At 34.4% G+C, this 11,701-nt stretch overlaps 1 protein-coding gene across 1 annotated transcript; it reads right to left on the reverse strand.

The window, feature by feature from the left end:
- Window positions 1–31: 31 nt before the first annotated feature.
- LOC106162797 (rab-like protein 6) lies at window positions 32–11,334 on the reverse strand. The gene is made up of 15 exons (XM_013540218.3): window positions 10,892–11,334; window positions 9,317–9,423; window positions 8,853–8,984; window positions 7,536–7,627; window positions 7,062–7,208; window positions 6,750–6,855; window positions 6,242–6,345; window positions 5,720–5,859; window positions 5,077–5,289; window positions 4,281–4,425; window positions 3,211–3,883; window positions 2,823–2,913; window positions 2,469–2,554; window positions 625–2,075; window positions 32–378 (listed from the first exon to the last, which is right to left on the reverse strand). The coding sequence occupies exons 1-14, from the start codon at window positions 11,034–11,036 to the stop codon at window positions 1,881–1,883; spliced, it is 2,376 nt and encodes a 791-aa protein (XP_013395672.2). The 5' UTR covers window positions 11,037–11,334; the 3' UTR covers window positions 32–378; window positions 625–1,880.
- Window positions 11,335–11,701: the final 367 nt, after the last annotated feature.

Here is an 11,701-nt window from a genome sequence, read left to right on the forward strand (position 1 = left end):
ATTGATCCAGTGAAATATCCACTACAAAACGTTTTTAGTTGGTAATGCATTTAATAAATCATTTTCATATTACATAAAATACAGCGTTAATATTCATTAACTTTCTGTAGAAATGCCATCTGAATTTCTTTCCCGAAATTAAAAAAAAAAAGTATTTATTCATTTACAATTTTGCCATCAACAAGGATTTTGCAGCAAATTAAAAACAGTAACAATATGTGTGCTTTCACAAAAAAAAAGTACAACACCCTAAGGAACCTTATGGCCACCTTGATATTTTCGGGGTTAACTGGAAACCCACATATCTCTTTATTAGCATACATAAGGTAATGCTAAACAAAGGATGGTGAGTGGTGAGTAACCATCAGTACTCTGAATCTAAGGCTTCGTTCACATGCAATGTCTATTTTCTATTTGCGCTATCTTATGATCACAGTCTGTGCCCTGAATATCCCGCCGCATAATTACTGGCAGCGCGAGCCAGTTACTTATAGTAACTTATAGTAACTGGCTCGCGCTGCCAGTAATTACGCCGCGGGATATTCAGGCCACAGACCGTGATCATAAGACATACCGCAAATAGAAAATAGAATTTAGAAAATAGACATTGCATGTGAACGAAGCCTAAGGGTGATAAGCAAAATCAAACTGGGTAGTTGAAAAGAAAATTTAAGTCTCCTCATCAGTACTCTGAAACTAATGAGGCTTTAAGATACATTAAATAATATCTGAGCATTGACATTTTAAGAGGTAAAGCTTTCTATAGCTGCATTGCTTCACTACAGCACATGACCTGAAATGGACTACCCACTTCAAAAACTTTCAGTTCTGTGGATAAATACTCCCATTACCCTGCTACAACTAGCCCAATGTGTAGGACTTTTTTGATCATGCACATGCACAAAGATCATGATTCACAATACACACTTCCACACGTCTAATGCTAACAGCTTGTTATTATGACAGTGGTCATGTTACAAATACAATGAATGATCTAGATTAATCAAAACAACTGCATAGTAAAACCCTATGTGTAATGGTATATGGTCTTAAGAAACTAAATGACAATATTTCTGGGATTGAAAAATATTAAACCCTACTTAAGCACATGGAAAAGTTACATCTCATCCAAGCTTAAACAGGCAAAAGGCTAAACCAGGCATTTAATAATAATAATAATAATTATTATTATTATTATTATTGTTATGCTCTTGATAGCATGTTACTGGCAAATTCCTAAAATAAATAAATCTTAATATTGGCAGTTGGATAACAAAAGGCAAACTAACCTTGCTGGACAAAAGCACCTTGCCTTGTCTAAGTTACAATTATAACAATTATATAATTTATATATCATATAACAATAAACGGAGTTCCATGGCAATTACTCCTTGGAGTATGATGTATCTATGCTCCATCATCTATGAACATATAATCTATTCTCTAGTTTATATACTAGAGACATATACTGTATCATATGCTTAACTATCACAATATGCTAAACTGTCCAATTTGTGTAAAAGTATCACACCAATAAAACTGCTACCCTTGTGAGATCTTTTTTAAACACGCATTAAACAATTTTTCGTAAAAACAGATAAGCATTTCCAACAATTCGTCCACATGAAACCTTCATAAAGCAATTATATACACTAGTCAGCATATTTAATTCTGGAAATTTCATATGTAATGACTCATCTTCACAAATGCCTAACTGTACCAGGATATGTGGATGTCATGAATATACAAGCCCATAATTAAGATCAATTAAGTTTTTTTTATTTCAAAAAATTTTAGGAGTGACATATACAGGACCATGTTTTACAGCTTTGTCTGCTAGATTTCAAACATATTTTGTGCACTTCTCAAATTTTGATTCATCAGAGTGACTCATAACCTCCTCCTCCACCAAGAAATGCTTCAAGGTCATCCATAGTCTCGCCAATTTCGTTCGGTTCGCTCTCTATTTTCTTCTTCTTTTTCTTCTTCTTCTCTTTAGTCTCTTCTTCCAGTGTCTGACCCTCATCCTTTGCTTTACTCTTCTTGGACTTTGTTTTCTTAGGCTTTCCTTCCTCCTTCAAAAATTAAAATATATACACATACAGCATGTATAAGGTAAATGAACAGAAAACAGATGCCCTTATCTGTTAGCCAATTATTTCACCTTTCAGATATGGTAATAATATTATAATATTAATAATAAAAATAATATTTTTTCTTGCAACTATAAGTTGGATTGTACATGCGCCATATAGGAGTGATAAAAGTAACTAAAACACATTATGGCATTGTCCACTTAAAAGAATTCAATGATTAAAATATCAAATCAATCTGTTTTTTTAATATAGGTCAGTAACCATCACTAACCATGCAGTATGCATGTGCATGTAAAAATTTAACCAAAAGAATCTTCAAAATAAAAACATAATTATGGGACCCAGAACTTCACCAAAACAATAAGGCAATACCTGTTTGTCTTTCTTCTTTTTCTTTTTCTTGGTTTTAATGGTGGTATCTGGGGTTTCATTCTCTGTTTCCGGACGGCTACTAGACACTGTAATAAATATTGCATACATGAAGATTCAGTAAATATTTCATTAAAATCTTTATTAGTTATCATTGTCAACTTAAAAAGACACTGGTGTTCATCAGATTTAATAAAATTTAATTTGGCAAATCTAAGTCAGTGCCAATGCTTTGTCTTTGACTGCAAGTATTGAAGCTGCCTCCAACATTGAATTTGAAGCACAGCATTTTATAAGGTTATCCATGTTTTCATTACCAGTTTGAGAGAGAAGTATGAAGGTGATATCAGATATTACCTGATCCTGCAGATAACCCTTTCTCCAGTATACTGAGGTCTTCAAAGAAAAGCGAAGACCGCTGTTCGACTGGTGGCACCTCCTTTTTATCCTGAAAAGATACCATGTACTATGTTATGCTTGTGTAATGTTGCTTGAACATTATTTTCTAAAATATGGACAGAATATGTTATGGTTTATCAAAATCTAAATTAAATGACACTATAAATATATGTATTTCTAATAAAAGCTCCTTTTTGTTGAATTTAGCATATAAATGATGACAACTTATGACAGAAAATCTGGGTGCATAGGATATCTAACACCAATCACATTAAATTTGTTACAGTAAAACCTGAAATTGGACTCAACAAAAAGGTGACATGATGACAGTCTCCATGTACCCTACCTCAGTGTCTATCACAACCACAGGTTTCTTCACAGGATGCAAGTCCTCGTCCCCTTCACTGACATCCAAGTCACCCAATATTGCCACGTGATTTGCAGCCAGCCTCTCCTCCTCACTATCAATAGAAACAGTGTCCACGTCCTCCTGAAGTACACTGGGCTGGTCAACGTGTGTCTGAACTGGAGGCTCTTCATCGGAGTCTGTAAGTTCTACATCCTTTGCACTTTTTTTCTTTTTTGATTTAACTTTATTTTTCTGTGAAATGGATTTGCTGTCACTTTCACTACTAGTTGTAGACCTCTTTTGTTCTTTAGTAACAGATTTTTTATCTTTAAGTGAAGGCTGCTTCATTTCAGTTTTTTCGTCTTTTTGAGCAACTGGTTGTGGAATAAGCACAGAACTAGATGGCGCTTCATCAGGAGAGTCCAAATCCTCATCTAACATGATCCCTGGTTGATTTGCATTGTCATCATCATCACTGGATAATTCTGCTGTTCGTGGTTTTGTCTCCAACTCCTGTGTTTGCTTTCCTGTTGTTTCGTCTTCCTCACTAGAGGGCTCTTCATCATGAGGAGCCACTCTGAAGTCTGCTGCAGGTTTTGGAGGTTCTTCATCTTCAGAGTCCAGTTCATCTTGGAATCCTGCAACCATGGGATTGCCACCACTGTCATCACTAAAATTTCAAAAACCATACTGTATCAACATGCAGTTAAAGAATTGTTGACTTTTCATTTAAGTGTCTTCATACCCCACCTCCCCCCCCCCCCCAAACATTCAGAACACAAACTATATTGCCAGATTTAGTCCCCCAATGATTACTATCTAACCATATACAATACAGGAGTTCAACTGTTAAAATATCTGGAAGCCTTCAAAGGGTACCTGCCCAATGAATTGAAAGGACTATATAATGACACTTTCATTTCTGCACCAAAAACACTCTTTACCTTTGAAAATATCTTTCAATAAGCCATTATGACTCACATCTTACATCAACAACTAACTAGAGTCACTTGTACAACTGTGGGACACGCCCCTTAACACAACCGCCTCAACCTGTCACCAAGTACCTGTCACTGTTGTCCTCTCGCTTTTGAGTCTTGACATCTTTGGAGTCCTTGGTGTCCTCCAGAAACTCTGCATCAAGACCTTCCTCTGGTACAAAGTCCTCCACACTGCCTACCTGAGGCTGACCACTGGGCTGTATTACTAAGCCTGATTGAATATAAAAGGTATAATAAATATCATAGCAATTTTATATCGGCTAATGATACACCACATCAAGTATAGCAATCTTATGTTCTATAGAAGACAAAACATCATTAAATCAATTACAGCAGAAGACAGAGATGCATCATACAATTGCGATAATTTTACAAAAGAGAACAGTGATATACATATCATAGCACTTGCAGTTATCATATTTTACTTTAAACAATCTTTAAAAAAAAGGAGCTGTAACATTAAAATGACAGACCATTTGAAATAGGTATAAGTCTTTCACTTTTAGCAGCAGTTTACTGTATAAACAATAATCCATGGTTTTTAATAACTGGTACAACATGTATGTATTATAATCGTTTTCCTTCACCAAAAATTTGATTGACCAACTTTTGTATTAAAAGTAAGATTTATATTTCAAGGAAACATACCCATTGTTTAAAAAAATGTGCACATGGGAGGGGTGAGTTTGGAAGCATGGCTGGCTGTTTTGACCCATGAATGCCAATTTCACCAAAATCTCTGGTCCGCCTTCACTACTGCTTTGTTTTGGTCTGGGAGCTGGCAAATTTGTTCATGACTGGGTTAAAGGCTTTTACATATTTTTTACTTAATCAACTTTAGTGAATCATGTTCTTTTTGTACCTGTCTGTTTCTCCTGTTTCTCCTGCTTATCCTTGTTGCCAAAGAACCTGGACATGAACCCTCCACTCTTCTGTTCCTGAGCCTGAAGAGAGGGTGCAGGTGGTTGTGGAGATGCTGATAACTGATTGGCTGATGGGGAGACCGACATCGTCTGCTTCTCTTGCTGACTAACTGGGAGATTTGGGTGGGAAATTGACTTTGGCATCACATTACCTGTAATATATTTGAGTTTTGTTGAACATCAGCATAATTTAGTACTCGATTATTTAAATCAGTTGTACAATTTATTTTTGTAGAGTACTAGTGATTGAGATGCCAACTACCGATACGGGCATCCATAGTATCTTTCTCATAAGAAATATGTTAAATCTATCAATCTTAAACAGTTACAGGTTTTTCCTCATGTTAATCTTTCATAATTCTATTCCAAATTATATTTTAATTAATTTTGTTTTTGAAAATTTAAAAACACTTACTGGATTGAAAATAAAAGTGTTTAAAATGAAATTTTCATACAGAAACACAAATATAAAAGTAATAAATTAACAAACACAGTGAATTCCAAATTTATCAAATGATATTGATAATCCTATCTCCAATTTATATTACCTAATATAAAAATGTTTTTAAGTGTCTGACATACCTTTTGCTTGTTCTGCCTGTTCCTGCAGAGCTGCCTGTGCTGCTTTTTCTGCTTCCTCTTTCTTCTTTGCTTCCTCAATGGCTTTTACTGCAAGTTTTTCCTGCTGGGCTCGTCTTTTCTCTGATACACCCTCAATAAACCTGCAAGAAACAGGGATTGTGTGAAACGTTGGCTTTAAACTTAAGATATTCTTAAGTTTAAAGTGAATAAAGTTAAGATAAACTGATATTCTTTATAAGGAACCTTTTAATGTTCTGTATAAAATGTTATAGTTATCAATTAATCTATGAGTCTTCCTACAACTAGAAAGCATCACTGCATTCAAACACTTCTGAATGCTACAGTTCCTCATAACTTTTTCTACTGACAACATACAAAAAAACAATCAAAGTAATATACTTAAGATAAACTTTTTCATTTCCTAATCATAGCGAAACTGTTAACACGCCCCTTTCTACCAATCAGAGACATAAACAATTCACACCATTCACTTTCTAGTTAAGGTAAATATAAGGGACTCACATGTCATAGTTCTGTTCTTCAGACTCTTCCTGTATATCTAACTCTTCCAGTACAGCACTGAACTCCTGCACATTGATCTCTAACTGTTTCAGTAGCGTCTCTTTCTGTAGAATAGCAAAACTAAACTGGATTGGTTTTAAATCAATTACAATAAATTATTAATATATTCTGTTTTGGTGATTGCATTCACTTGTTTTCATATTATAATACAAATAGGGAATATAGTATAATTATATAGTAAAAACTGTTGCCCCTCATATATATTGTGCAAAATTAAATCAGATAACGTATATTTATCTGAAGTAAAATGATGAAATAAAAATGAAAAACATGAACAGGTTTAACAAATTAATCAAATAATAAATGTAACATAAAGTTATATATGCTAATTGAATATTTTATGAATGCCACTTTAAGAAAAAACATTAATTGTAAGTAAAAATAGAAAACATTTGAATTTTTTTCATAAAATGGCAGGTATCAGTAAATATGAAGAATATGATATTACCTGTAACTGCAGGAAGGGTAAATTGAAGAATTTATGAACATATTTTAAACCAAATCCATTCCTCATGGATGATTCCATACATCGAATGGGCGCTGAGTTGTCAGGTCTGCAATGATAAAATGAAAATAATTAAAAATATTTGAAGGTTTACTTTAATTTTGTATTGTACAAATTATAAATGATATCTTCCCCTCTCTCTCTCTTTCGCACGCACGCACGCGTTGCACACATCTATATCCTGCCTTTTACCTGTTCCAATTGTGAACATTTTGTTTAAAGTGTATTCATTTCTCTCATCATTACTTAACCTACCTGTTTTCCTGAACTTCCTCTATGAGGTACTTTATCTTTTCGTCCAACACTGTTCTGTGATGGCCCATATCTCTGTGGTTGGACATAATTAACACTGGAATGGTGTGGGGAACTTTGGGCAGCTCTCTCTCAATGTAATCAAATGTCCTAAAGCACATTTTGAAGTCAATCAAATAATGATCACATTAAAATATTTCAGAATGTATTATTTGAAAGTTCATGGGCTTATAACATAATATGGGCTATAACTGTATGGCTGGTGTTACACAAAACTGAAACACACCCTTCTTTCTACTTTTTTAAAAAATGTTTTAATGTGTTGGAAAATAATGATGTGAGTTCAAGGTTAAAAAATTTGCCATTTGAAAATGAGATGCCATAGATACCGATGCCATAATATTAAGAAATTATAATGTTTGCCTGTATTACAAACTGCTTTAAAGATTAATTCTTATGGCTTTAATCGCAGTTCACCATTGCTTTGTGATATCCAGCATCAAAATAACACCATGTGTTCCTTTGTAAACATCCACAAATTGAGCATCCAAACACGGCTCACTGGGCTCCTGTAACAGATATGAACAGCATCAATGTGAAAACTGTTTGGAAATATATTCCATGCAACATCCGAACATGAGCAGCTAGATACCCCCCCTCCAAAAAAAAAAAATAAAATAAATAAATAAATAAATAAATAAAATAAATAAATAAATAAATAAATAAATAAATAAACACAAAAAAATCAAATGCCCAAGATAAAAATAATATTGTCATTTGCTGTAGGCAAACAGGCAAACATAACCACAAATCAATTCTAAATGTATGTACAATTATGAGACACTGTACTTGATAACAGGAAAGAAATCAGGGCTTGCAGCACAATCCCTGGAACAAATAATCAATATACACGCAGCAGTCTTCAGTAAAAAGTGATATGCCAATATCAAGCTTCATGGAATTGTCAAACAAGAGTCATGGCATACATTTGACAGAAATAAAGTTGCAGCCATGATTTCATATTTTAAGCTTTTAAAAGATTCCTCAACATCTGAAACTATCACCCTCAGAGAGCAAAAAAGCCAATATTTTTAAACTGTCAGTAATCTCCCTAAAAAGTGACTAACTGGTTATTGGTAGAATTCAGTTTTTGTGCCAATAAAAATCCACAAAATTACAGACACATATACGAATTCACTGTTATCAGACACAACACAATGAATCATCCAAGTGCAAGGTTATCTGCAAACATCAATGCTCTGAGCCATATTCCAACATTGTTGATGTACTATATATTATTTATCAACACACACAAGCTTCTTTAATGCCAATTTGAATAATCATACTCCAGCTAGCACAAAACAAGTATTTGAGTATGGTTATTCCTGAAGACAAATATATTGCACATAAAGATACCATTTAACATTTATAAAGGGTATTTAAGAACTAAAACATCATTTTAATATTGGGATTTAGTGACCAAGGAATCCTATTCCGTGTAATGTGATTTCAAAAGATCTGTTTTAACACTTTCAACAAATTTCAAATTAATGCTGCTTTAACTCCTGTACACTTTAATATTGGATCAAAAAGTTCATATTCAAAGTTGTCAAGTTACAAAGCAAAAACTAGCAAAATTCAAGGCTTCTAATTATTTATCAATTTCAGAATGCAAAAATAGGATTTCACTATTCTTATGAAAAAAACACACTGACTGCTATCTGTATATTTAAGACCAGCCCTCAAAATCTATCAATGAGACAATTAAATGATATACCACAAACAAGCATTTACCTCCTCTTCGACTACATTGTCCAACTTCAATCCATCAGACTTTTTCTTCTTCTTTCCTTTATCAACCACATCCCAAACCTCCACTTTCACCACATCATCTGTGTTCTTGTAATTCCACTGAATGCTTGCAACCTGATATCAAAATAAGACTGGAAATTATTTGCTGCCTTTAACAAGTATGCAATCCACTCTTCTGTTATATCAACTTACACGTTAATGTTGAAATACAAAGACATAAATTGAATTCTATCAATTCCACTCTCCCAAACTTTTAAACAAAAAACAAACAAACAGATAAGTTATTGAAAATAATTGTGCTGACCACAATAAATGACACAGATACACATTTTGAGGTACAACTTAAGGGTCAATCACTTCTTTAATATCGAATGACCTTTCAATAGCTAATAGAGTAAAAATTTGGTACCTGTCAAATATAAAATAAATGATAAATAAATATGTACCTGTATTTCATCGGTGGGGATATATTCCTCTTTGAATTTCTGGCCTTGTAATCGATAAAACAAACATGTTTTTCCAACGTTCCTGTCTCCCTTGATGATGATTTTCACTAGAACAATCAAAATAGCCATTTATAACATACTTTAACTTTTGTTAAGACAATAAGATTGAATGAATAAAATTCCATCTTGTTCTTTTAGATCAGGAAACATCACAACAAACATGCAGAAACGATAACATGGAAATAATGATACCGTTCTGGAAAAAGTCCTTACACCAAACTATAGATGAGAGATAAACACTATTGGCCGATTTCATAAAGGAGGTTTAAAGTTAAACCTGGTCTAAAGTGAGTTTACACCAGGTTTAGGGATTGCCTGCATTTCATAAAGGAGGTTTTAGTATTGGACCAGTGGTCTAGTAAAACCTGGCTTAACATCATTCTAAACCTGGTCTAGACAGGTTTGTGTTTCATAATTGAGGTCTAAGTTTTTGATACCCGGATTATGGACACAGACCAAGTCTAAAAATAAACCTGGTCAGACCCAGGTTTTAACTCTGTAGCTTCGAAAAAAGATCTATCACTGCTTGGTTTTCTTGACTTAATTCAACCTCTTTTGGCCCCCCTCCAGTCTTTTTTGCAGCTTTTTTAACTTTTGCAAATTCTTTCTTAGCTTTTATTTTCGCTCGTTTCCAGAAGTCTTTCACCTGCCTTTCAGCTCTTTTCTCGGCTTGTGGAAAATGTGCTGCCAATCTTGTTAGAATTTCTTTCCACGCCTCATTTTTTCTTTGACTTGATGTGACATCATTTTTCTTTGATTCAGTGATGTTGGACTTCTCCTTTATTAGTTCTGAGATGTATCCCTTCTCTTCAGCAGAAAAATTCTCCGCTCTCTTTCGGCTCATTTTCACGTGCTCTTTACTTCCAAAGTTTTTTCTCATATGAGCTACACAGCTTATCTGCTTCAACGCTAGTGTGTGTCATCTATTCATTTACGCCTACCTGATTGACACAGTTCAGTGATTTCTTTGTCTATGTAATCCTGTTACATTCAAACAGGAGGTCAAGGACAAGTTAAAACTGGTTTAGCTAAACCTGGTTTTCTGGCATTCCTACACTGTTAGTGAAATGCAATTTAAGTCTTGAGTTAGACTAGGTTTTGCTAGACTAGGTTTTAGCCTTAAACTAGGTTTAGTTAAACCTCTTTTATGAAATCGGCCGTATGTGTTAAGTGACTGATATCTTGGGAAAATTATGTAGATGAGAAGAACATTGAATCAGGCTATCAGCTTAAGTTAACAGTGTTGCATCCAGGGGCGTAACCAGACCTTTGAAAATTGTACGCACAGATTTTGAAAATTCCCAGGTACGATTATATTCCTTGAAAAATACTAGTACACTGAATTAATGGAGAATAATATCATGGTTGGCTCCAAAAATTGTACGCACAGTGCATCCGTGCATATGCCTGGTTACACCCCTGGCATCAGAGGAATAAGCAAAAGTAATGTAAAAGACAGGAAAACAAGCAAGCAGAAACGCAGTTAAATGTAACTTGATTAATCTTGCTACTCACTGTTATACTGCACTCCTTTTGCAAATTTTCTTTGCAGGCTGACACCCATGGTTTGCATCCCAGGGGGTGGGGTAGCACTGGCAACCTGAGACTGCGCTGCCTTTTCCTTGTCATCTCCAGAAAACAGTTTCTTAAAGAAGCTCATGACGATTGTTGCTTTAATGACGACAAACGCCAACAACTCACACGAGTTCGATTATTTTCTGTCCAAGACAGATGGTAACTCAACTCCAGTTTGGTCTAAACAACACACTTTACTTCCAATTCCTTAGGGTGTTCATGCATCAGAACAGAAAACTGCATTTCAATGAAGACAAGAGACACTGTGCATCATTGTACTATGCCTGCGTGTCTATTTGCGGAAATATCACACAAATATAGAATATTGCCACCTTGGGATAGATGCCTAACAACACTTCCGATCACCTGCTGCGCAAGCAGGAAATATTTACGCGAAAAACTACTCCCAAACGAGGTACTATCAGTTTCAACAAAAACATCAGTTTGTGCAGTTCAATTTGTAATGATTTATAAGTCGCTTTATCCATGTCTGATAATTTCATGCTGAATCTTTTACTAAAGCTCGTGTAAATTTGAGGCGCATGAATACGTCGGGTGAGTATTCTCAACAAACACAATTTAATATCTCAACTATCGCAGTGAATGCTTTCTGTAGTTCAAAGGTGAAATATCAGAACTACATGTACAGATTTTTGTTCTGAACGAAGGCGATTAGTAAATTGAAGTTTTTTTTTTTCAATTTTGCAGCTAAATAATATAAGTCCAGTGTGAGGAAGAAATAATACATAA

This window comes from Lingula anatina, chromosome 3, assembly GCF_051362555.1.
Source record: "Lingula anatina isolate TDL-2025a chromosome 3, LinAna3.0, whole genome shotgun sequence".
NCBI lineage: Eukaryota > Metazoa > Brachiopoda > Lingulata > Lingulida > Lingulidae > Lingula > Lingula anatina.